General features: G+C 43.2%; 1 protein-coding gene across 1 annotated transcript; it reads right to left on the reverse strand.

The window, feature by feature from the left end:
* Positions 1 to 681: 681 nt before the first annotated feature.
* On the reverse strand, positions 682 to 26,766 carry Mki67 (marker of proliferation Ki-67). The gene is given in 15 exon segments (NM_001271366.1): positions 682 to 1,021; positions 3,631 to 4,041; positions 4,712 to 7,329; positions 7,684 to 11,340; positions 12,179 to 12,334; positions 14,219 to 14,390; positions 14,477 to 14,595; positions 14,682 to 14,943; positions 15,768 to 15,943; positions 17,369 to 18,331; positions 18,754 to 18,799; positions 21,630 to 21,693; positions 24,370 to 24,485; positions 24,574 to 24,652; positions 26,429 to 26,766. Coding segments are annotated over 15 exon segments (8,997 nt in total). The 5' UTR covers positions 26,521 to 26,766; the 3' UTR covers positions 682 to 955.
* Between the last annotated feature and the right edge of the window lie 730 nt (positions 26,767 to 27,496).

The following is a 27,496-nucleotide window of genomic DNA, read 5'->3' on the forward strand; positions in this document are numbered from 1 at the left end:
AGAAGTGAAGTGGTTAGGGCAACGGCTGAGCAGGGCGCACTTTAGGGTACACTCCAGCTTCTCTTCAAGCACTGGGCAGAGATATCTGGAATGATGATGTTACTACTGGAAAACAGAAAGGGGACTAGAGGGCAGAGTAAAAAGTGCAAAGTTGCACGTATGCAAATACACAGTGCAGATATGTTATGTCTATGGTCTGAAACGGAAAGGAGTCTAGGTTAAAGTGAGACTTGGAAGATTATCCTCTCGTACCAGACACCTTGCTGCCAGGCAAGAGGTCAGAAAAGCACATGGTAAAAGCAGAAGGATAGGAGACTAGAGTAGCATATTATCCAACAGCAAAGGTTCCATAGGCAAAGCAGTCAACTTGATCAGTACAGACACCTAATGAAAAGCACAGGTATCAATCACTCTTTAACATAGCAACCTGTGCCCCTGAAGGTGAGCTCATAAGCCATCCTCGTCAGATGTTTCTATCAAAAGTCAAAGGCCCAAAGGATCAGGCTGACTTGTACAAATGACTAATGGTCACAGTCTTCAAACCAAATGCCCCATCGTACAGTTATCCTGTGTAAGCTCTACTATAACTGCACAACTAATGTCTAATGAGTGGAGGAACACCTTCCCATCCCTTGTGATGCCAGACATGAGTAGCTGCAATTGCTCAGAGAGGCCACAGGAGGCAGTGAATTTCACAGAGCTTTATTGGGTAGGACAGAGGGCCACATTTCTACCTGTTTACCCACCAAACATTTAAACTGCTATTGCTCTGAGAGATCCCTGGTGATCTTCATGATCTCCATTGGAGCTTGAAGAGAGTATGATCAGGAAAGCTCAAAGCTTCCTTCCTTAAGCACAGGCAATATTATTTACAGTTCACCTTCACACTGGAGATGAAAATCATACTGGAATCTATCACTAAACCAAATTTACTTTTCCTTCTTAAATGTCTTTGCTACACAGTTTCACTTTTCTGGTGACTTCTTGTTCTTAATATCTTGGTGTATACAATGTCTTCATCCTGTTTGGGAAGAAAAACATAACTCCTAAATAATGTGAAGGAACAATTTGATGAACCCCTCGTCTTTACTAGGTGTCATTCAGGTCTCTCATGTATAAATTAACTTTGAGGGTCTGGAGAGATGGCTCAGGGGTACTTTCCACACTTACAGAGGACCTAGTTTAACTCCCAGCATCTATATAGTGGCTCACAACCATCCAGGGGATCAGATGCCCTCTTCTGACTGACCTCTGCAGGCAGGCACATGGCACATAACACATATACATACATACATACATACATACATACATACATACATACAAATGGTTTCTTACTTAGCTTTTTAAAATTAAGACTCTGTGCTCTTTCACAAGCTTCTAATATATACAAGTTCTCCATCACTGTATGTGGTTCACTAATTAGAAAACATCATTCAGAAAAATTGAATGTGACCTAGATAAAAACTTAAGTGTTCTAAAGCCAACTTCCCACAGACAGAGGGCAGTCACTGTGTCCTGAGGTCTCCTATGTGGCTACAAAAGGATAGTGAGTCCTCGAAGGCAGTGGGGAGATAGAAGCAGGCCCATCTACCTGGAAGCCCTCCAATCTACAAAAAGCAAAAAGTCACAAGAGCTTCTTAGAGCAAATGACTCAAAGTAACACAAGGTCCATCCAACACAAATTAGGAAAAGCCAAGGGTGATGCTGGGCAGCTTTATAAGTGATCATGGACAGTTAAGAAAAGGAGACAGAAAACAGGAACTCTAAGTGTGAGGCTCAGTATGGACAAGAAGATCTTGGTATGTGAATGCTGTTGAATTCTAGAAAATAACAGGGAGATGCTAACATGGATCTACTGTATTCTTTAGAAAGGCACACACACCAGATAAGAGGTTTGCTCCTCCAGTACACTTGCAGGATGGACCCTTGGAAAACACATATACCCCACATTTGCAGTATCTGGGTCTATGGACAATGGAACAGACAACAAAGAAAATAGTCCTGGGAAAACTTGTCAGTGTATGGAGTCCACTGGGTACAAGTGAGGAGAAGAGGACTGAGTGCCTATGACCTGGCCTGATCACCCTCAAGGCTTGGCTGTTGTGTTCAAGATCATTTGAGTATAAGAACCTGGATTTTACTCCTTCCATTTTATTCTGATAAAGTACTACTTTTCAGGATTATGAATCTGGGCTTAGCGTTCTGAGGGAACATAAGATATACTTGTTAAGCCTGTGAGGCTGATGTGTCTTGGTATCTATAAGAAAGCCTACTACCATGAGAGTTTCTGCTTCTAGACAGCCCCTCTCCACGTCTTAGGTATTGATCTACTTTCCTGAGCCTCTCTTCAATCCTCTAGAGCAGTGGTTCTCAGCCTCTTTGTGGGGTTGTCAAACAATCTTTTCACAGGGGTCACATATATCATGAATATCAGATATTTACAATATGATTCATAACAGTAGCAAAGTTAGTGATCAAGTAGCAAGAAAATAATTTTATGACTGGGGACACCACAACATGAAGAACTGAATTAAAGAGGGTAGGAAGGTTGAGAACCATTGCTCATTCTATCTGCACCTCTTCACTAGACTTTCATGCCTCTTGCTCCATCCCTCAGCCATGTGGGATGTTTTGTGGCCTCTGGGAGGCCTGGGTCTCCTTGCACTGTCAGTTGTTTCTTGGTTTATTCTAGAAGTGGTTAGGACTGCCAGCTCAGCACACCTCTGTCTTGAGTGGCTGTCACTACCCCTATCTCATCAGCTGTCTCGGAACGTTCAGAGTATGTTCAGGTTCAACTTGAGTGCCAAGAGCAATTATGTGTCGTTCCCACAAAGGTAACTGCCTAGCTCATCTTTAACTTTTCCTAGACTACTGATTAATGTAAGCCTGCCATTGGGAGGGTGCAAGCACAGGCAGCACATGAGCATTTACAGTCTACCAGCTTAGATAGTGTGTGAGCTTAGGGTGCTGAGCCAGCACACTTTCTACTGAGCAGACTTTACCTACTTCCTTTTATTTGGTTAGGAGACAGACAACGCTGGGTTTATTCTGCCTTTTTATTTATTTTTTAAAATCCGATTTATTCCTTTATTTATTTTTATTTTTTTGCCTTCACCTATGTATGGACACATGCCTGCTTGGTGCTTAAGGAGGTCAGAAGAGAAGATCAGATCCCCTAGAACTGGAGTTACAGATAGTTGGCAGCTATGTGAGTCTTAGGAATCATACCTGGCTCCTCTGAAAGAGCAGTCAGTGTTCTCAACTGCTGAACGAACTCATTCAGCCATTTAAAAGGAAATCTTTTGAGGTCCTGACATGCCCACTTTTGTTTTAGTTAAGTGTTGCCAATCTCAAGAGGCTGAAGATGTCATCTATAACCATAATAAGCCACATCACAAACATCAGAAGATGACATTAAAATAGCTAGCTCTTCTGGAATGGAACCTTCAGTGGGTAAATTTGCTATTCAAAGTGGATTTACCAAACAAGCACAAGAAAGCAGGAGCCTGAGTGATGGCTTCTCCCACTAGAATAGCAGGAACTGCTGGTATGTCCTTCTGCCTCTGCAACCTGGGCACAAATATTAGAATGTTCTGGGTCTCTAGAATGTAAGACAGCAAGGGCCCTTACCTTCTTCAGAGTTTTTGCATCTTTCTTGGCCCCTCGAGTTACTCTTGGCTTAGGTTCATTGTCCAAAGTGACTCTAGTTTGTCTGGATCTCAAACGCCTAACATCTGGATCTCCAGAGACTCCTTTCTCTTGCTGGGTCTTTATCGAGATTTCTGCACCTGATTTTCTTGTTTTCTCTTCTGCTTCATGAGGCTGGGGAATCTCCGTCTGTCCTCTAGACCTCAAACATGTTCTTTTCCCACTGACTTTGCCCAGAGATGAAGACTTCTTGGTTCCAGGATCTGGATTCTGCGGCTCTGTCTCCTGGGAGATCTTCATTGTTTTCTCATTTTTCTTTATCCCAACCTTCTCTGCAGACGCATCAAACTTGGGGCTTGGCTGTTTTTCAGTTTTCTTTCGGTACCTAGAGCTCTGGGGTATTTTCTAAGGCAATGAGAAGACAGCCACAAAATTAGCTAAATCTAAAAGATCCATCAGGAAAAAAAGATAAAAGCAAAAATATAAAAAAAACCCACAAACTTTATATATTAAATTTATATTTACTGAGTCATCTATGATATTCGAGGCAATGCCTTGGTTACTTTGTTCCTACAGAAAAATAATCATTTCTACTAATAAATTATAAATTCAAGATGTCAATCATAATACATATCAAAACCACTCCAGTTCATACTATTGAAGAATGCCCATCATAAAGGCAGTAGTGGTCCTTTAAAGATCACTAAGGTACAAGGCCCTGCAATCTTTGAGGGGTGTCATGGTAACCTGCCTACTTCATTCCTTTTCAAGGATATATAACCTATGTCCTTAATACTGTCACATACACAGAGCTACACTGACCACCTGTTCCCTGACACATTCTTCAAACCAAAGATACATTTAGTTTAGAGAGGAAAACATTTAGGAGTTAGTCTATTCCTTGCACAGATCCCTAAGGATCACTGGCTACAGCCTATTAATGGTGAAAAATAAAACTTAAGGAGATGAATAGTTATATGTGCACAAACTCCTAGCAATATACACAAATACCCTCAGCAAACACACCCTTCCCGACAAGCACCCACTATATTCCCCACATCACCTGATCTGGAGTGACAGGGTTCTCTCTTTTGGCTTCCATTTCTTCTATTTGCATAATGGTGCTAATGTGCTCCTCCACAGATTCACGTTTATGTGACACACTTCTCAGGTGTTTCACCTTCACCGGCTCAGGTGACACCTGCCTCTTGGTAGAAGCTGCCCTTTGTTTCTTATGTACAGGCTTCTCACCTGTTGCTTCCTGCTTTGGGGTTACAGAGCACAAAGTCCTGGTTTTCAAAATCCTTCCATCTCTTGCAGACTTCCTGGGGGGGGACAGGTAAAGGTTGCTTTTGCTTTGTAATGCTGCAAGGTCACTGGTATCCATCAACACTTCTTTGGGGTCCTCTTTAGAGGTCCTCAGCACTCTTCTGCATTTTCTCAGAGGTTTCATTGAGTCTGGCTTTTGCTGTAGAGTGCTCTTAAGAATATTAGTGTCATGTCTTAGTTTCTCAGAGTGATCTGATATTTGTGTTATTTCTTTGGAGTCACCCAGGACTTCAAGAGGTTGAACCCCATTCTTACGTGTCCTTAGCTGCCTTTTGCTGTCAGTTTCTTTGGCTACTGTATCTAATGTCTGCTTTACAGGTGCCTTTGAAGCTTTGGTACCATTGTCATCAATTTCAGTGACCTTTCGGGATCGCACACTTTGCCTTGATGTTGGCACTGTCTTCCTTACTGCTGAAGGCTTGTCTGCCTCTACTTTCCCATGTCTTGTCCTGGGACGTCTTGGTGAGGGTTGGAGGCTATCAACTTGCTCTGGTTGTAGAGAATTACAGGGCATCTGTGTGGGTTCTTTATCCCTTGCAGATTCCTCAGTGTGACCTAGGGTTTGGATTGGTCCTTTGAGACCAGCCAATTCTACGGTCTGTGCCTTTTCCTTGGGTATCCTCCGTGGCCTCTTGCTGACAGTCATACTTGCTACTGGGTCAATTTTCTGCTCTGTAGACTTCTTAAGCTCTTCAACATTTATCCTGTTACCCATGGGCTCTTTGAGTCTGCTCCTGGTTTCCCTGGCTGGTTGCTTTCTCTGTGCTGTGGGCTCCTCTTCCACACCCACTTTGAATAGTTGTATTCTGAGCTGCTTCTTTAAGCCTACTAAGGTTTTCTTCTCTTCTGGTTGTGGAGATTTGCAAGACATTCTTGTGGCAATTTCCTCTTGGAAACTAGTCAGCTCTTCCAAGGGTTGGGTCTTTTCCTTAACCTTTCTTGGTTGATTCCTCCTGCCGGTTAAACTTATGGCTGGGTCTTGTTTCTGTGCCGAAGACTCCTTAAACTCATCTACACCATTACTACTATCTATGGGCTCTTTGTGTGTGTTTCTGGTTTGCCTTAACACTCTTGTAGTCGTTCTTTGTGGTATGGGCTCTTCAGTCACACCCAGTCTCTTGAGTCGTCTTCTTGGCTTTATCTCTGAAGTTGTATCCACAGGTTCTGGAGATTTGCTGGGCACCTTTGTGGTTTTGTCAACAATAACTGAGTCCATTACCAAGCATGGAGCTTGGCAGAGCTCTTGGAAGCCAGGCAGATCCTCTAGGGTCTGTGGCTCTTCTGCTCCTGCAATTCTTTGCCTCTTGCTGCTAGGTAAATTGACTGCTGTGTCCAATTTCCGCTTTACACATTGCTTCCTTGCTTTAATGACTTTCTCTTCACCTCCTGGTGCTCTAGATGAGTCCACAATTTCCCCTGACATTTTTGGATGCATTCCGTCTTCTGACAGTTCATTTTTCACATAAAGGTTCCTAAGACGAGTTCTGAGCTGTCTACCTGAGATTACTGAAGTATCTATTGGCTCTGGTGGTGGAGAACTGCCTGGCATTTTTGCAAGATTGTCCAGTGTCACTAAATCCTTGTTCTGTCCTGGTGTCTTGGACAGTCTCTTTGTGCTTGCTGGGGTTATGACTGGTAGTGGTTGTGAAGATTCCAGAGACACCTTTGTACTTTCATCAACAGTCACAGGGTCACTGGCACCAGCTGGTGTTTGGAAGAGTTCTTGGAAGCCATCCAGGTCTTCTAGGGGCTGAGCTCTGGTCTTAGGTGTCCGTGACCTTCTCTTATGTCCTGCTGAATTTCCTGTGAATTCCAGTTTCTGCTTTGGAGTTTGCATAAAGGGTGTGGTGTCATTTTCTTCCGGCACTGGTGCAGGTGTGCCTGTCACTGTGTCTGATGACTTTGTTCTTTTCCCAGGTGTTGAAGGCTCTTCTCTCACATCCACCTTACTGAGACCTGTCTTGGACAGTCTCTTTGTGCTTGCTGGGGTTCTGACTGGTTGTGGTTGTAAAGATTCCACTGGCATCTTTTTACTTTCCTCAACAGTCACTGAGTCACTGGCACCAGCTGGTGTTTGGAAGAGTTCTTGGAAGCCACCATAATCTTCCAGGGGCTGGTCTTTTTCCTTAGGTGTTTGTTGTGGTCTGGTAAACCCAGTTAAATCTGCTGCAGTTGCCAGTGTTTCCTTTGGAGTCTCCATAATTGCTTTGATCCCATTATCCGCCTGCACTGGTGCTGTGAGGGCTCTGCCAGGTGACTGCTTCCCGAGAACTGAAATTCCTCCCGTCACATCTACTTGTCTCAGGCTAATCTTGGGCAGACTCTTTCTGTTGTTTTGGGTTCTAACTGGTCCTGATTGTGGTGGTTTAGTAAACATTGTTGAGGCTTCAGTGTTCAAAGAGTCCTTAGCATGGCCTGGCATTTGGCAAAGCTGTTGGGAACCAGTCACGTCTTCTAGGCTTGGTGTGCTATCCTTTGAGGAACGTCTCATCCTCTTACTGCTAGGCATACTAGCTGTTGGATCCAGTTTACGCTTTGCAGGTTTCCTAGATGACCTAAAGACTTTGTTGTTGTTAGGTACTTGAAGTGTGTCTATACCTTCTCCTAATTGTAGGTGTTCCTCTGATTCTAAAAGTTCTTCTTTAACATTCATGTTACTCATACTTGCCCTAGACTGTCTCTCTATGCTCTTTAGGGTTATGGCACTTCCTGGTTGTGGAGAAATAAAGGACATTTTTTTGGTTTTGCCAACTGCTAATGGGCCATTGGCATGGTCTGGTGTCTGGAAACCCTCCTGAAAACCAGATATGTCCTCTAGATATTGGGCTTTTGCTTTAGGTGTTCTGGACTGTTTCCTAAGCCCTGTTAAATCTCCTAAAGACTCCAGTTTCTGCTTTGGAGTTTCCATGAAGGTTGTGGTGTTATTTTCTTCCTGCACTGGTGCCGGTGTGCCTGTCACTCTGCCTGATGACTTTGTTCGTTTCCCCAGGGTCGAAGGCTCTTCTCTCACATCCACTTTACTGAGACCTGTCTTGGACAGTCTCTTTGTGCTTGCTGGGGTTATGACTAGTTGTGGTTGTACAGATTCCAGAGACACCTTTGCACTTTCATCAACAGTCACAGGGTCACTGGCAGCAGCTGGTGTTTGGAAGAGTTCTTGGAAGCCATCCAGGTCTTCTAGGGGCTGAGCCCTGTTCTTGGATGCTCGTGACCTTCTCTTATGTCCAGTTGAATTTCCTGTGAAATCCAGTTTCTGCTTTGGAGTTTGCATAAAGGCCGTGGTGTTATTTTCATCCTGCACTGGTGCCGGTGTGCCTGTCACTGTGTCTGATGACTTTGTTCGTTTCCCCAGGGTCGAAGGCTCTTCTCTCACATCCACCTTACTGAGACCTGTCTTGGACAGTCTCTTTGTGCTTGCTGGGGTTATGACTAGTTGTGGTTGTACAGATTCCAGAGACACCTTTGCACTTTCATCAACAGTCACAGGGTCACTGGCAGCAGCTGGTGTTTGGAAGAGTTCTTGGAAACCATCCAGGTCTTCTAGGGGCTGAGCCCTGTTCTTGGATGCTCGTGACCTTCTCTTATGTCCAGTTGAATTTCCTGTGAAATCCAGTTTCTGCTTTGGAGTTTGCATAAAGGCCATGGTGTTATTTTCATCCTGCACTGGTGCCGGTGTGCCTGTCACTGTGTCTGATGACTTTGTTCGTTTCCCCAGGGTCGAAGGCTCTTCTCTCACATCCACCTTACTGAGACCTGTCTTGGACAGTCTCTTTGTGCTTGCTGGGGTTATGACTAGTTGTGGTTGTACAGATTCCAGAGACACCTTTGCACTTTCATCAACAGTCACAGGGTCACTGGCAGCAGCTGGTGTTTGGAAGAGTTCTTGGAAGCCATCCAGGTCTTCTAGGGGCTGAGCCCTGTTCTTGGATGCTCGTGACCTTCTCTTATGTCCAGTTGAATTTCCTGTGAAATCCAGTTTCTGCTTTGGAGTTTGCATAAAGGCCATGGTGTTATTTTCTTCCTGCACTGGTGCCGGTGTGCCTGTCACTGTGTCTGATGACTTTGTTCGTTTCCCCAGGGTCGAAGGCTCTTCTCTCACATCCACTTTACTGAGACCTGTCTTGGACAGTCTCTTTGTGCTTGCTGGGGTTATGACTAGTTGTGGTTGTACAGATTCCAGAGACACCTTTGCACTTTCATCAACAGTCACAGGGTCACTGGCAGCAGCTGGTGTTTGGAAGAGTTCTTGGAAGCCATCCAGGTCTTCTAGGGGCTGAGCCCTGTTCTTGGATGCTCGTGACCTTCTCTTATGTCCAGTTGAATTTCCTGTGAAATCCAGTTTCTGCTTTGGAGTTTGCATAAAGGCCATGGTGTTATTTTCATCCTGCACTGGTGCCGGTGTGCCTGTCACTGTGTCTGATGACTTTGTTCGTTTCCCCAGGGTCGAAGGCTCTTCTCTCACATCCACCTTACTGAGACCTGTCTTGGACAGTCTCTTTGTGCTTGCTGGGGTTATGACTAGTTGTGGTTGTACAGATTCCAGAGACACCTTTGCACTTTCATCAACAGTCACAGGGTCACTGGCAGCAGCTGGTGTTTGGAAGAGTTCTTGGAAGCCATCCAGGTCTTCTAGGGGCTGAGCCCTGTTCTTGGATGCTCGTGACCTTCTCTTATGTCCAGTTGAATTTCCTGTGAAATCCAGTTTCTGCTTTGGAGTTTGCATAAAGGCCGTGGTGTTATTTTCTTCCTGCACTGGTGCCGGTGTACCTGTCACTGTGTCTGATGACTTTGTTCGTTTCCCCAGGGTCGAAGGCTCTTCTCTCACATCCACCTTACTGAGACCTGTCTTGGACAGTCTCTTTGTGCTTGCTGAGGTTATGACTAGTTGTGGTTGTACAGATTCCAGAGACACCTTTGCACTTTCATCAACAGTCACAGGGGTCCTAGCAGCAGCTGGTGTTTGGAAGAGTTCTTGGAAGCCATCCAGGTCTTCTAGGGGCTGAGCCCTGTTCTTGGATGCTTGTGACCTTCTCTTATGTCCAGTTGAATTTCCTGTGAAATCCAGTTTCTGCTTGGGAGTTTCCATGAAGGTTGTGGTATCATTATCTTCCTGGGCTGGTGCTGGTGTGCCTGTCACTCTGCCTGATGACTTTGTTCTTTTCCCAAGGGTTGCAGGCTCTTCTCTCACATCCACCTTACTGAGACCTGTCGTGGACAGTCTCTTTGTGCTTGCTGGAGTTCTGACTGATTCTGTGTGTGGAGATTTGCTGGGCATTTTTGTGATTTTGTCACCAGGGACTGGTGATAGAAAGAGTTCCTCGAAACCAGTCAGGTCTTCCACAGGCTGAGCCTTTTCCTTAGCTTTTTCTAAAGGCCTCTTGCTTCCAGTTACTGTTGCAGCCAGCATTTCATTTTCAGATTGCCTCAAAGCTTTGATATCCCCATGCTCAAGTTTTAGAACTTTGGGAGTATGCCTACTTTCCCCTGACATATGTATAAGCTTTGTCACGGCAGAGAGTTCTTCCTTCCTATCTACTTTCCTCCTAGATGTGCTGGTCCGTGGCTTTGCGCTTGCCTTGAGGTTCTCTGTTTTGGGTTGTGGGGATTTGCAAAGGACTTTAGTTTCATCATCACCTATGGGTTCATCTTTGAGATCTGGTGTTTCAAAGTGCTCCGTGAAATCAGCTGCACCTTCTAGAGGGTGTGTCATTTTGACAGGGGTCTTTGACCAGCGCTTCACTCTGGTTGCATCTACCACTGTGTTAACTTTCTGTTTTGCAACTCCTTGATCACTTTTTGATGTGTTTTGCGTGTACATGGATTCCTCTAGGTTTTGTATTGTTCCTTGTTCTTGACTAAGTAGGTCCTCAGCACAGTCTGCTGATTGGGTGACCATCTGACTTCCTACTAAGTCTTTTGTTAGTTTCTGCTTCCTGGCACTTGATCTCCTAGCGGATGTCTTTTCTGAATCTTCACTTAATTTACTGTTTTCCTCGCATCTTTGTGAAGAGTTTTCACTGCCCTGCACTTGTTGGTCTACTTCTTGTCCTTGAAATGTCTTCCGTAGATGTCTTCCTGTGATGCTCTTGGCAAGGACTGCTTCTGTTTTTTCATTCTTACTTTTGACAAGGGTATGTCTGAGCTCTCTAGATCTCCTTAACTTGCTCATACTTGATGCTGTCTTTAGAGGCTCTGTCTCAGAGGCTGGAGTCTTCTTCTCAATTTGCGTAATGTTATGGACATTCTTAGGAGTTTGCACTGTGTTTTCATGTTTGATGCTCTGCCGTCTTAAGGTAGAACTTGCAGAATATTTATTGGATTGCTGCTTTGCTGCATTCTGAGTACTGAGGAGCACTTTTTCTCCTATAAGAAACAAAAATATATATACATAAAAAGTTATCATTTTCTCCACCTAATACCAGCTTAATATTTTATCTTTTGGAAGTATATAAGAACCAATAATTTAGCTTTTCTACCAAGGAGTTACTAGATGATCTCAACCATGTACTATTTATGATCTATTAAATGTAATATTATTTGGTAACAGGGAAGAGCCATTGTAAAGTATCCTTAAGGGTCTTCTGAAGCCTGTCAAGACAGGTGACATGGACCTGAATACAAGCAAATTTTTGTTCTGAAACATTTGAAACAGTTATTTATTATCTTGATTCACTAATGAAGTAATGGATTCTACTATGCATATTTATGGTCCATATCAAATTCTGTATGTAAGCAACTTGTGATCCTCCTACCTCTACCTCCCAAGTTCTGAGATTAAAGCCATATATCACCACACAATGTTTTTGCAATGCATAGACTTAACCCAGAGTTTCCTGCATGTCAGGCGAGCACTGTAACAATCGAGACTTACATCTCTATGCTCACAATAATTTTTACTGAAATCTATATATAAATATGGCAAGACAAGTGTACTGTTTACACCTCTATCGCCTTATGGCAAAGAAGCTAATAGCATACAGACTTATTAACTGAGTGAATAATATTTCCTACCAAGCTAGGTCAATGATTAACATTTAGAAAAATTGCAAAGACTGCTTAAAAACAGAACAGAGATGGTGGAAATGGCATTTGACCAGGAAAAGCTACTGTAGAGAAGAAACTCAGTACTGTGCATGAAGAAAAAGGCAATCTTCAAGTCTCCATTCCACAGTCTAACAGTGGAAAGGACAAATGAACCAACCCAAAATCTCTGAGGCGGTGGGTGGGGGTGTGTCTTCTGAGTTGGTTCCTTGCAACTGTCTTTCAGACAAATTCTCTGAATCAGACAGAATGGAGCCCACATCACTCATCTGCTGCTGCTTCTCCTTCACTGGAGTCTTGAACATTTCAGTTAGTCCTGATAAAAGAAAACATTGGAAACATGGCTTACATTATCTCATTCCTCATATAAAACAATGTAGATGACAAAGAAGCTTTCAGATTCCAGGGATGCATCATCTCAGTAAAATGATTTTTGTTAATATGCTCATAAAATTAAAATTAAAAGAACAAAACAAAACAAAAACAAAAAACAAAAAAAACAAGTATAGCCCACTTCTCTAAACCTCTCCTATGGGAAAGGAAATTCAGCGATTTAGCTGACCTCTGTAGTTTTCTACACTAGTTCCCAAACAATAAGCCCCAGCACAGGGACAAAAGTTAGGCATGGGTACCTCACCTCAGAGTATTGATGATCTGGAATCCATGACCCACAGGCCTTGTTATGCCCTCAGCAAGTCTAGGTTTACCAGATCTAAATCCTCGGTATATATAATATGTTTCTACAGTTTAGAATACAGGCAAAATACTGACCATTTTCAGTCCTGTCAAGAACAAACATTCCCACGCACACACACTTTAAGTACCATCCCTCCCTACTCACTTTACTATCAAAAAGGCAGTAGTGACTCCTTATGGCTAATTAAGCTTCCTGAAAAGGAGGCTTGTGTGTCATGCTTCTGTCTTGTTGGCGTCACAGAATGAGAGCTGGAGCTGGCATTCACTAAAGAACGGGTCTGAGAACTGTTGCAGTGTCTATCCACACTAGCCTGTTCAATAAGTCTCATTTGTCTTCCAGACCTTACTGCTTACTTGAAATGTCAGGGTTTACCCTCTAATGTTTTAAAATGGAAGCTGCCAGGTCAGGTATGGTAGCCCTAAGAAAGTAGAGGCAAGCAGATTTCTTTATGTCTTAAGTTAACCTGAATAGTAAGACTCTATCTCAAGAAAAAAAGAAAAGTGTGTGTTGGGGGGCTGAGGGGTTGGGAGCTGCCTACACCAAGAGAAGAGAATTGACTGACTCCAAGAATGAATGAAGGAAGGAACACTCAAGACAAGTCACTGTCTCATGTACCGTGTATTTAAACTCTTATTTATCTTTGAGTTTTTGAAATATAATATAATCCAATACAATATATATTTATATATCATCCTCAATTTATAATCACATACACACACTTGATTCATTTTTTGTTTTCATCTTTTGTTATTTTTATAGAGATAAATAAATTAATCCAAAATGTAGTTCTTTTAGGGGCAATTTCACAAGCATTATACATGAGGTATTTGGTCATTTTCAATTCCCAATCTGCCACAAATAAAAGTAAGATTTTACCTACTCAGTTCAAATTGTAATTCTCTTCCAGAAACTCACATATTGAGGAACATGAAACAAATCTGCTTTCCTGAGAGTAAGTCTAAGCCAGCCAATTACACCTTCACTGATACTCAAGACAGTGACAACAGCTTATCAATAGCTCAGAAAAACCTTTCTTACATGGCTTCCTCTCAGCAAGCAGTTAAGCTCACTAGAAAGAAAATGAATCTTGGAAAAGCATTACTACTGCTCTAAACCAACTTATTCCCTGGGATCAGCCGTCAGTGCAACTCCTTGGGAAGAAAATAACACCCAATCATCCTCACACCACAATGCACCTGTCCGTTTTCTGTTCACACACTGCTCACCAGAGGCTATGCACTTCAGATTTCCATCCCTGCTTCCTGTAGGGCACAGATCCCCCAAATTGACTGAGACCTGTCCTCTACTCCCAACCAACTTCATCTTTGAATATTATGACACCTGAAAGCTGCTGGCCCAATGGGTTATTCTGTAGTCACTCACTGCTACTGGACTCCAGCTGGGGTTCTAAGGTTGTAAGAGGGGGGCGTGGGATGGAGTCACAAACAGAACGATCAAGAAGACTGTGACTGCAGACCTTCTCGTAAATGTAACTACATTTACCTGACAGATCTTCACTGAAGTCCATTTTCCGGTTTAGCATCAAGTTGTTCAGCATTTTGTAGGGTCGGGCAGGCATGCTTGCCTTTTCAGTCTGTGCTCTCCCTATTACAATGGTACAGGGTGAGTTTGCATGGCCTGTAGTAAATTGATCGTGAAGGCTGCTTGTAGGTTTCTGCAGACAAACAAAATATCACAGCATGAACATCGCATGCCTAAGACAATTGAAAATAAAAGCAGAGCGTGGCTGAAGCTCTATACCTTTGGAGTACTGGGTCTTCTTTGTCTTTTTCTTGTCTGCTTTTGAGGGACATGTTTCACAACTTTCATTTGTGTTTGTTTCACGCCAAGTTTTACAACATCAGCCCATGATTTTGCAACTGTCAAAAGGAAGAGATGGTGAACGTTTCAAAACCCATCATAAGAAAGTTGAGTTGGAACTGTTTCTGCCCAATACAGCACTAACCAATCAGGTTGGCTTCAGAAGCACCACTTCTTCTTTTGGAGCAAATCATCTGTAGAATGCCATGCTGACTTCGGCTGATGGATGCTCTCTTCGCAGGCAGGTTGCCACTCTTCCTGCCTGCTTTCTTGGGAATGTCTGTCTCATATAAGAATTTGCTTCCGCTGGAAGCAAGTGAAGTCCTGCCTGATCTTCGTCTTTCATCATTTGTCCTTGGTGGAGTTACTCCAGGAGACTCTTGTTTCCCTGGAGACGGAGGCCGTTCCTGACAAGGCAGAAATCATTTATGAAAAGCCTGAGTAAGGAGGTTAACATCTCTGTAATGCCTGTTAAAAACCTTTACAACAAACCAGGTAGCTTTTAAATCATGCACCAGTGGCTCTGTCTTTCAAGGATAAGAAAGGGATCAGTTGCCCCATTCATTTAAGCAGAGGAAGGGGACATATGAACCAGTGGAGTCTATTTCTGGTGGAAACAGGGACACTACTCAGCGAAATAAGGCACTCGGTTTCAGCTCAGCCAATACCAGCCAGGGGGTCTGCATGGGCAAAGCTACTTTTGTGAGGTGGGACAAGGCAGGTATTAGGTGTGCTTCCAAGTCTTTTAGGTTCTAAAAGAATAAGCTGTCCAGGGCCCTTTTAGTAAACTGAGCTACACAGTCACACCAAGGAAAAGCAATAGAACAGTAATAGAGGGCTAAAGGCCTAAGGAGCTACATGTGCAGAAGAGATATGTTTTACCGAAGATTTTCCTCCCCACAACCTCAATGCACTATACTCCCAGGAAAAAAACAAAGCAACCCTTGTGGTCACATGTGCTGTTGCCCTCAGCTTCTTCTAAATAATGCCAGTGTGTCCCAGGGAGTTATATGGCCCTATGGTGTGTCAGGGTCTTCTTTAAAGGGAAAGTGTCTAGTACCCCGCCTTACCTCCCAGAACTACTTGAGAGCTCATATGCTTGTTACTGGGCATGAGACAAGTAGTAGAGAAATAAGAACTCAATTACCCTTTACCTCAGCCTGGTTTTGGATAGAAAGTGAACCATCTGTGAAATATGAGGTACAAACACAGGGTTGACTGTCCAACTAACCTTGATGATTTTCTTTAGGCCAGCTGGACTGTGAGTGCCAAGAGACTTCCTCTTCGTTGGTGTTTCTCCTCTTTTGAGTGGAGTATTAGGAGGCAAGTTTTCATCAAATAATTCAGGTCTTAGATGACCCCCAAAGGATACACGTCTTCTCTTCAAAGGCACTCCCTCACTCTTGTCTGAAGTAAGGAACGCAAACAGATAAAAAGAGCAATGAAAACGCTATGCCAGGACTTAGGATTTATTTCAAAATAGCATGAAAAAGTAATGCATTGCAAAGGCACTGAAACATGGCACCTTGATTCATAAAACTGAAACCAGAGCAGCCTCAGGACTTCCTAAAAGATCTCAAGAGAAACCAGATGCATTGCACTTCAACTGGAGAGAATGGAGGTTCTCCTTAAAACTAAAAATTAAAAACTTAAAAATTGCATGTGACTTAGCTTAAGAAAGTCATCTGCCCACAGCAGTAGTGTTACTCTCCAGCAGAGAAGACAGAACCTGAGCAGTGCCCTGGGGAACTGGATAAAAGACACATACATGGGCCAGACCCAGATCTGCCTTATGAGTAAACTATATGAGCAGGCAAAATATCTCAGGTCATGCTAGTAGGAAGTTCATGCAACCCAAAGCCATTCTATAACTTCCTGAATAGTCTACATGAACTCCTTGTCCAGGACTGGCACTCCATTATAAGGCACAACTGAACACTGGCTGACGCTGATAGGTCCAAGTGTCACTGACAGATAGCCACACCAATAGGTCACCACCAGAAGCTATTCCTGATATAAAGGTCATTTGCATTGGAGCCCAGGGATCTTTCCTTTCTTTAAGCCAGCATGAAACAAGTATATAGGAAGATGCCATGAGGCTGCTCACTATGTAGCTTTGGGGGGTTTGTAAAGAGCCTTCATGTTTGTAAAGAGAATAAAGAGAAAGCTTTCTCTAGGTGGTGAGATGGTTAGGCAGGTAAGGGTGATTGCTGCCAAGGACCTGAGGTCATTCCCTGGAACCAAGATGGCACATGGTGGAAGGAGAGAACTGGCCCCTACAAGTTGTCCTCAGACTCCTGCATAAGCACCATGGCACAGGCTTATGTTCCCTTACCCCCATATACAAAAATAAGTACATGTAATAAAAAATTTAAAAACAAATTGTTAATGCCTTGGAAGCATATAGTACTTTGCTACATAGAGAAATTCTGCCTCAAAAAAACAAAACAAGACAGACAAAACAAAAAAGGAGAGACTTAGAACAGAGTTTGAACACCTATGAGCTACTATGTTCAATGACGGCTCAAAGGACTGACCATGATTTAGTTCCAAGAACCAATCTCATAAGATATAATTGGGATTCAGAAAAACTCCATTTTTTTTCCTGAGGTAGTTTCTGTGATATGGTTCCCCCCTGAACTAGTTGCACCTCCTCTATTATACCTCTTTATAAATGGCAAAGTCTTCAGTGCCCATGTATCAGATAAAGCTTGCCTCTTACTGTATCAAGGCTCCTTAGCACACAGCTAGTCACACTAAACAAACATCTCACTAACTCATAATACGTAAGACAGAAAGTAGAAAAAAATAGATCTACATCAAAGAACTTACTAATGGAATCACCACAGTTGCTGATATCAATGGAACTAAGGCCAGTTATACCAGAGCAAGTCTGTTTGGCCACTGTGCCCAGTTGCTCAGGCTTGCTGAAGGAATCCTTGGGACTTTTCTTTTCACCTGGAGCAAGGCACTGTGTTAAAGAGAGCCGCTTTTGTGTCTCTGCAGATGGAACCTCCATGTCTGCAGGAACACTTCTTCTCTTTTTGGAAGAGGAATGTTCTGGTGTATTGGCAGGGCTGGCAACATGTCCAACTTTTACTGCAGCTTGATTTCTAGTTACCAGTTTCCCAGGAGTGACTATTTTATGAACTGCCTGGGCACTTTCACTTTCATCCAGATTCACAGAATTTCTTCTGCCAGGAACACGAGAGTCTTCATCCTTAAGCTGCTGTGCCTTCTGCACAGGGGTCTTCATTTTAGCTGTCTCTGTGGGAGTCTGAACAGGCCCCACACCACCTCTCCATCTCTCGGTCCAGCTCTTTCCTACTTTGGGTGAAGAGGTTGCTGTAACAGGGGTGCTTCTACTGGACTTTGGTCTTGCCTTGCATGACACCAATCGCTCTGTCTCCCACGATTCTTCTGCTGCACGGTCAAATTGGGGTTCTGATTTTCTATGAGATTTCTCTGATTTTACATCCAACTCTTCCTTCATTGACTGATAAAGTTTCTCGAAGGGAGATTCATTTTTGTTGCTATTGCTAAGGCTCTGTGCAGGAGAAGACTTCAGGTCCCCGTAACTGCTCCGTGTAGCCCTGAACTTCTTAAAGAGATCCCCAGAAGTGGGTTCTCCTAGGTTTCTGCGATCGTGCTGTTCTACATGCCCTGATGAATCTTGGGTAACACTGTCCTTTGAGTCATCTGAGGCAGGACTATCTGCAGAAAGCCCCTTGGCATAGACAAAAGATCTTCTTGAAGCAGTCATTTTTGAAGCTTTGGTATCTTGATCTTTCCCATCTTGGCAATAAATATAAAATAAGAAACAGAAGTTCAATATTTTCTCAGTGATTTAAACTGTTTGGAATCCAGTACCATATTTTAAATTGCCTTGTACCCCAGCTTTTCATTTAGTGCAGAAATTAATTAATTCCTTACACTTGTCTTATTATGGTATTTCCATCTTGATAAAGCGCATTAGCTTTGAATAACCAGTGATATATCCCACCAGACAGCTCAAGATTAACTGGGAAATTAAAAAAGCAAGCACCAGGGAACAAGTTAACCAGCTCTCTGCTCTGGTTTGGTATTTAAATGGAACCACTCTCTTAGTAGTTTGGGAGTCCAGGAATTTTATGTCTGTGTCCCCATGATCCCACCCTTGCCACTGTCATAGCAGTCTGATGCTGAGGGTACCAGAACAGAACCCAAGCAATACAAACCAGGGTCAGCAGAGATGGTATCTCTTGAGGCTCGCCGTGCTGGTTCCTACACATTTAAAGATAAGAACAAGCATTTAAGTACCTTTTTTAGTGTGGTCATTTTTAAACAATGAAAACTTTTCATTAATTATGTTCTTTGTCAAACTGATTTGTTATGACATTTAGAAGCTTGAGAAATACAGCCAAGTGACTTCAAAGCTAGTGACCATGACCTTAGCACTCCTTAGAAAGCTTAGAGCTTTCTTTTAAAGTTTGGTTTTGTATTCATGTATATGTTCCTGTATTTAGGCACATTTATGTGGGTACCTCCATGGCGCTGTGAGCTGCTCAGTGTGAGTGCCAGGAACTGAACTTGGGTCCTCTGGAAGAGCAGCAAACTTTTTAAAAGATTTATGTATATGAGTACACTGTCGCTGTCTTCAGACACACAAGAAGATGGTTGTGAGCCACCATGTGGTTGCTGGAAATTGAACTCAGGAACTCTGGAAGAGCAGTCAGTGCTCTTAACCGCTGAGCCATCTCTCCAGGCCCGTCTCCCAGTAAGTTTTCTAGAACTTCTTTATCTTCTAACTTCATATGAAGGAAGAAGCGAAGTTAAAATTAAGTTCCTCCATCTGTTAACTCACCACAGGCACAAACCAGAGGTGCCATAAGTTTCACCAGAAGTGGACTCAGGATGTGCTAAACTGCAGTCCCACTAGCACACGTGCTCTCATCCCTAGCAGGTATTTTTGTGTAGCAGAGAGCCAGGAAGTTAAGACACACAAAGGGCAGCACATCTATGTGCACTCGAACTTCAGAGCCTGAATATCAAATTCAACACTTTCTGAACCAATACAGTGCCTACATATTCAGGAATGGAACTATTCTGGAGGTGAAGAATAAATGTTTTTACGTGCTATGAACAAAATTGATGTTGAATATCTCTTTCTCTGACGCTTACCATCGTATTTCTAGGGACAGGGAAGAAACTAAACCGGAACCTCACCAATTTGGCTAGGTTAGCTGGCCACCAAACACCAGGCATCCTCCAGTCTCAGTCTTCTCAGTAACAGGGATTACGGGTATTTGCTACCATACCCATGGGTTCTAGGAGATCCAACTCAGGTGCACATGCTTGCAGAAGAAGTATTTTATATAGAGCTATCTTCCCAGTCCTGAACTTTTGCACGATTATAGTAGAGGTATGAAATTCCTATTAACTACTATCACTATTTATTTGTATTGAATTTTAATGCTTACTTTTATTAAGACTAATAACCAAATAGTTTATCAACTATTAAGTCATACTTATCTATCCCACAGGTCTAAAACTATGAATATAAAACTATGAATAAACCTATTAATAGGATGAATGGTGACAAATGGGTGGGATACCTAAAAAAAAAAAAGCTTCCACCAGAGGTTGATGAGCACTGGGCTCCTCTAAGGAGAAGCGGTATTTAACATGGATATTAATATTTACAGATTTAACTCTTGAAGGAAGAGTGCCTGTTGCTAAATGCAGGTGAACCCTAAAGCTCCTAACCCAAGGGTCTGCAGCTACTTCATGGCACATGCTTGACTACCATTCTAAAAGGAGAGACAAAGACCCTTAAGACTTAGCCTACAGCTACTGAATCCCACTGAGCCAGAATCTGTGTCCAGAATTGTGCTTTAGTAAACGATACCAATGGCGGCAATCTGGCTGATACTGTCAAGTGAAAGGATTCCCTCACGTGGCAAGCACTAGACTTACTTTCTTAACTAGAAAGCTTCCTCAACATTCACAAAGTAATTATTTCAGACATACCAAAATGGATAGGAACAAGAAGTAGGAGACAAAGTGATACATCAGATGTCTCTAACTTCCTTGTTAAGTCTCAAACTGGGGATAAATGGCTAACTGAGGTACCCATTAACATATCAAAGTAGATGATGGTTGCCACATACTCCTACAGGGCCTGCTGGATGGCATACCCTCCCCGAGCTCCTCTGGCCCCTATATAACTCAATCATTTTGGCTAGCCAGTCTCCTGGCCCCTATATAACTCAATCATTTTGGCTAGCCAGTCTCTGGCCCCTATATAACTCAATCATTTTGGCTAGCCAGTCTCCTGGCCCCTATATAACTCAATCATTTTGGCTAGCCAGTCTCTGGCCCCTATATAACTCAATCATTTTGGCTAGCCAGTCTCTGGCCCCTATATAACTCAATCATTTCGGCTAGCCAGTCTCCTGGCCCCTATATAACTCAATCATTTCGGCTAGCCAGTCTCCTGGCCCCTATATAACTCAATCATTTCGGCTAGCCAGTCTCCTGGCCCAGGTTGCTCCTCTTGGTCAGTGGCTCCTCTCCTCTCTCCCCTCCCCCTCACATGGCCCAGCTCAGGGCCACGTTCACTCGGTACTCTCCCAGAAGTCTGTCTCTGCCTATGTTCTCCTTCCAACCTATAATAAACCTTCCCCACCACACACAGCACTAGACTCACTTTCTTAACTAGGAAGCTTCTTCAACACTCACAAAGTAATTATTTTAGACATACCGAAATGGACAAGGAAAAAAGTGTCTTTCCTTTTTTAACTTTTCATACAATTTCTATATATTCAGGCTATTCTAGCATGGGCTAGTAAGATCACAAGATAGTATAGTAGAGTGTAAGACCAAGTTAGCACTCTGTTTCTCAACAGCAAAAAGAAATCAGTTTTGAGCTACTTTACTGTGCTCACAGTCAACTTACTCCCTTATCCTGTTACTTACATTTTTTTCTGCTATAATCAGAAAGCCATTCCTGGTCACCAATTTAAATGTGAGAAATCGCTTGTTAAAACGTTTGTTAAAACTTGTTTAAAGTTCCCATCAGGACACGAGAATTAACCTGAGTATTTCCCCTCACCTTTCCAAGTGACTTTCTCGGGAATTCTGTTGGCCTGCTTCCATCATGGCTTCCGTCTTCATACCTACAGTGCAGAGTCAGGTGAAGACTGAACATCGAGATTCAAGTGCTAGAGATACGAACCCTGAAACAAACTCCAGGCTTTGCTCAGCATCTTAGCTTACACAAAGAAAAGTTTCTAATGCCAAAAACTTCTATAAATGGAAAATTACAAAGCTATGTCCCATTAGTGTGATCACTATTTCTTCGTTCTCTCTGGCAGACAGGCCCATCTTAAGAAGATAGCACTGGAATCACGACAGATCTTGGTGATCAATTCGTAGCTGAAACTCTTTACTGTGTACAACAGAAACTTGAGTACCTCGGTGAAGTGGCTTAACTTGAATTTAGATGCTGTCTATGTAAGATCTGAACCCAGGTAGCATCCGAAACCTTTCTTCAAGCTATCACAGTGATAAACCAAGTCTCTTTTAAAGAGTCTAGTCAATAGAAAAAAAAAAGGCCTTTCGAATTGTTCAAAGAGGCGAAGTTCATTTTATATGGATTTAAAGGTAAATCCATCAACATAGTGTATCTAAAAAAAAGTCTATTTAAAGTTAAGCCACACAACAGCAGGTTCCTTGACACAACAAAAACCTTAAGAATTATAAAGAATTGAAAGCTATACAATATAAACATAATGAGTTAATGTATTCATATTTATCATCCAAAAGAATCACTAAGGCAAAAGATGTGACTAAAAGTAAGAGATATTTCAAATGACAAAGAATTCTGTGCATAATTTAGAATTATATCCAGGAGTCCACAACCATATGCCAGGGTGTAGCATCAAAAATATGAAACAAAAAGTGATAGGGAAAATTAATTAAAGAAAAATAAACAAATCCTCAATGGATGATTTCAATATGTCTCCTAGGTAGTAAGCAGGGAAATAGTAAAATAATTTTTAAAAATAGAGAATTTAACAGTTCTACAGATAGAACACTGCATTTGGTAGTTGAGGAATACAGGAAATTTTTAAATACAGGAAATGGGGGGAGGGCATTTGATCACAAAGAAAGTCTTGGCAGATTTCTACTAGAAATCACTCAAATTCTCAAGAATGACTGAACTGTGAATATTCTTACATGCTACAGTACATACTGTGCTATGTTAATAAAATACCTACGCTGTGAGAAGAAACAAGCCAAAGACATCCAACATGCTATAAACCACACACGAGAACATTAGTCAGACATAAACACACAAAGTTTTATGCTAACTATAGTGTTTAGAGTCCCACATGCAAGCATAATGTTATTGCGCCCTGTGTAAAGATTATCATTGTATTTTTCCAATGCTGATTTCTGTGCCCCCATTTCTGGTTGCAAACCTTATTCTAAGACTCTGCTGTCTCTATGTTGTATAAGCATCACTCCCCAATTATTTCTTGATTAGTCAACAAAGCTAGTTGATCAGCCAGTGACTGAGAAAGGGAGACAATAGGGTTGAACTTCCATCTAGCCAGGGGAGGAGAAAAAGAGAGGAAAGAGTGGGGGAAGAGGGGAGGAGAAGGGAAGGGAAAGAAGGGGAGGGAAAAGAAGGAAAAGAAAAGAAAGGAGAGGAGAGGAGAGAGAGGAAGAGACACGTGAGGATTAGGCAATCTGAGAGTCCAGAGGCACCATGAGAAACACCTGGAGCCCAGAGAGTCCAATCAGTAGTACCAAATGCAAATATCACTGGAATTTTGCTTGGGAGGTAGACAGATTAGCATAGAGAACTAAAATAGAGTAATATCGCTCAGTTGTTATACCCTTAAAGCTTATTAAATAAATATAGTAGTCCAGTCTCAATTATTTGGGAGCTATCTGGGTTAAAAGAAAAACACAGCAACACACTTATTAAAATGCCACTAACACCCACAAACAGACGGCAAAACTCCAAAGACACCTCTCTCTCTCTCACAGTCACCATGGTGGCTTACTAAGAGAAAAGCTATGATTAGAGAGAACACACACACACACACACACACACACACACACACACACACACACACACACAAAGGTGTAGAATTTTCCCTTGTGACTTGGCTGTGGTGTATTAGTCAGCTAGGACTCCCACAATAAAAATAGATGGAGTACCTTAAATAACAGAAATTTGCTGCTCACAATTCTGGCTGGAAGTCCAAGTCCAAGGCATCTGTAGGAATGGCTCCTCTGGGCCTCCTGAACTGGCAGCCTCCTTCCTGTCTCTTCACAGCACTTCACCTCAGTGTGATTGTTCCCCTGTATGCTAATCTTTCCTTATTATAATGACATCAGTCCTGGGTTTGGACGAAGCCTGATTGCCTCAGTTTAACAAAATTGTTCTTTAAGAACCAAACGTATTCTCTAAGGGACTAGGAGCTAGGAACTTTAAGACGTGCCATCAACAACACTGGGAAAGCAAAGACAGGACATTGGGCTTGGGTGTCTAGGCAATCTAGCCTAAGCCAGTTAGAGACCCTGTTTGAAAAAGGAGAGAAAAACTGACCCAAATTCTCAGGACCACACCTAATGTTGTCCTCTATTCTCCACAGGCACAGGTCCAAGCACCGGCATATGTACACACACACACACACACACATACACACACACACACACCCCACATCCTGTCAGACATTTCCAACATCCATCAACACCAAAGAAGGATCAACGAAGGTACTAGTTTGTGATTAAAGAAAACACAGTATTCAGAATTATTTCAGTTAGTTTTCACCCACCTAAAGGAGCGGTCAATGATTGTTATTATGTCTCCATGTTTCAGCTGCACAGGCTCATTTATAATAGTGCCATTTACTTGAGTTGGATTGGCGGAACTGAAATTATATAATATTGCCTACAAGGAGAGAGGAGATGCAAACACTAAGGTCTTGCTTCAAGTCAACTTCAAAAGCTTTAAGAGTTGATTTCCAAAGCCAACTTACCTCTTGTTCTTTGACTTCAATTTTGCAATGTTTTTTTGACACTACAGGCAGCTGTATACGAATGTCACATTCAATACTCCTTAATACAAAAAAAAGTAAGGGTTTTTATGAAGGTACAACTAAAAAAGAAATGCTCAAAATTTCAAATGAACAGAATTTGACTAGTATGTTTAGACTATAAATGTAACAACACAAGGACTGACAAGATTATCATGGGCAGTGCAAACAACGCTCACAAGTATTGCCAAGGAAGCCATAAAAGATCATTAAGACTTCTAGTACTTCAGAATGATTATATTAGAAAATACCAGAACACACAACCAATTACTTTTCATACAAGTAGTTATAATTACAAGACACGTATAAAAGAGAACTTTATATCCGTTCAGGAGAACTTCCTGATGTGTTTATAACAATATGGGTGTTTAAGGGCACAAAAGGAACTAGCATAAAATGTGCCGTGGGTAATCAATGCCTCAGTTTCTTCATACACAAAAGGTCTATACCAGCACCTGTGTTGCTATTCAGTTATAACTGTGTATGTCACTGGCACAGTTAATCCATGTGAGTTTTTAAGTTGTTGTTTTAAAACCACACCAAGTTGACAGACTCAGACGTCCTCACAATACAAACACTAATCCGCAAACAGTATCTAGATTAGAACATCTTTCTAGAAAGCTAGCACAGTGGTGGCACAGCACAGAAGGGACGATCCTAACTCAGTCAAAACCAGGAATTTCACTGATAGCTCCATCATGAACATTAAAGTCAGAACATACCCTACATACTGTTTTCCTATGAACCTCTGGCGTCTAAGTATATCTCTTACAATAAATAGCACACAACCAAATGCAAATTATTAACATTTTTAAAACTTGTTAAAAGTATATTTAAGTAATATTGCAGAATAATCAAAATGAATGACACCTGTGACAAGAATATTTACTTTCTTCTTTTAAACAACAACAGCTATAGAAATTTCCTTACTCTTACAGCTTCCTTACTGTCAAGAAAACAGAGGTTTTGGATATCAAAACACCAGGCAGAGAGACTCTATGTTGGAACCCAGTTTCACTGAGCAGAAAGAGTACCGCAATGCATACTACATACAGAATGCCACAGATATTCTAGATCAGATAATTCCTCAAGCGCTGATTCCTGTCAAATACACCATGTGTCTGTCCTCAGCAATACTAGTGGCAGATACCTCTCCCAGGATGATATGAAAATCTGTCACCAGACTCTGCCAAATGTCTGAAAACTACCATTCGTGCCTGAACTCCGTCATCCTACCAGACACTCACCCTGTGTCACACACTGACTTAAGTGTCAGGCGCCATATGGAACCCTGGGGATGTAATCACTAACATGGCATCCCTTGCCTTGGAATTTTAGTCTACTGGGAGACAAACAAAAATCTAAAACCTAGTCACCAACCTGCATGGTGTTAGAAAAGACGAGCTTTCTTTAAATCACATTCTCAGGTAACATTTCAAAAGCGGCAGAAACTGCTTTAAGGGTCAAAGTTTGCAAAAGTGGCAACGCAAGCAACCGCCTGGAAGGCCTCAGGGTAGATTGCTATCCAGGGGAGGGAAAGAGGGGATTCTCCCAGAGCACCGGAGCAAGGCTCTCCTATCTTCACCTTTCCAGAAACTTCCAGAGCCACAGCTGGCTGCCTGAGAGTGGCAATGTGGGAGTTGCGGGACACCGATGTCAGCTTCGCGTCTACTTGGGAAGTTCTCAGTGTGTGAGCGTGACTTCCGAAAATGCTACAGGGGCAGCTCTGTCAAATGCAAAGGGCGGTAGGGGCGCGGGGTCGCTGCCCGCGGTCACCTCGGCCCCTGCGCGAACTCACCTTCCAAACAGGCAGGAGCTGAGGCTCAGCGGGAAGTGTGCGCCGTCATCGCCGCTCCGTTTGATGGTGACCAGGCGAGCTGAGGACGCCATGGTCCGCCCGGCCGTCAGTCCGGAGTCAGTGACTGCGGCCGAGGGCGGAGTAGCCCCTCTGTGAAGCTCGCCGTCTCGCCGCCCGGCCGCTCTTCAGCTGGTTCTGACAGCGAAAGTTAGCTCTGCCCGCGGCTCACCGGGTGCAGCCCGCGTCAGAGCCCTCGGCTCCTCAGCCGCGGAGGTCCGACCACGGCCACCCGCGGCCTTCGCTCCGCCCCGACCCGCACACCCGCCGCCCGCCGCCCGCGTCCCTGGTACACACGGCCCGCCGCTCGCCCGCCCGTCCCGAGTGTCCTCCAAGGCGGTTCCGCGCCAAGGCTGCCCGCCGTGCCCGCCCAATTCAAACGAAAACGGCGGTTCAAATTCTGGCGCTAAGTGCTGCGATTGGGCCATACGGGCAGCGAGAGACCAATGGAAAGGGCGACATAGGATTGGGGAAGTCCAGAGGTGGAGCCAGGATGCGGGCCTGGTGGTGAGGCGGAGCCGGACAAGTGGGAGGGGCCAGGCCGGTAGGCGGGGCTGGGCCCGGAACTGGCCGGAGAAGCGGGACCAGGCCAGAGTTACGTGCAGGAAGGCGGGCCCCCGAGGCTTTCGTAGGCAGAGCGTCCCAGATTTTCAGCGGCAGGGAAACAAGCAAGGCTATCTGTAAAAAGCTACCTATACGCCGCCTCCCCTGGAATCAAACACCAGCAACGCCGTGTCTTGCTCAGCACTAGAAGCTTCATATTTTAAAAATTAAAGCCCTTCCTCTGCAGTTTCCTCATCACCGCATGCCTTTTCAGTGTCCCACAAACTGTTCTTTAAAACGTGGAGGATATTACATTCATCCTACAGTCTCCCTGCTTAGTGAACGCGGAGGCAGTGGCACGGTTTTTCCAAAACCATAAAGAGTTATTGCTCAGCACAGTTAAGTTTGCAATGCGTTGCTGCTTCGGGGTGGAGGTGAGGGGAATACCAGTTGAAGTAACCTGTGCAA

The sequence above is a fragment of the Rattus norvegicus genome, chromosome 1 (assembly GCF_021556685.1).
Source record: "Rattus norvegicus strain SHRSP/BbbUtx chromosome 1, alternate assembly SHRSP_T2T, whole genome shotgun sequence".
NCBI classification, from domain to species: domain Eukaryota; kingdom Metazoa; phylum Chordata; class Mammalia; order Rodentia; family Muridae; genus Rattus; species Rattus norvegicus.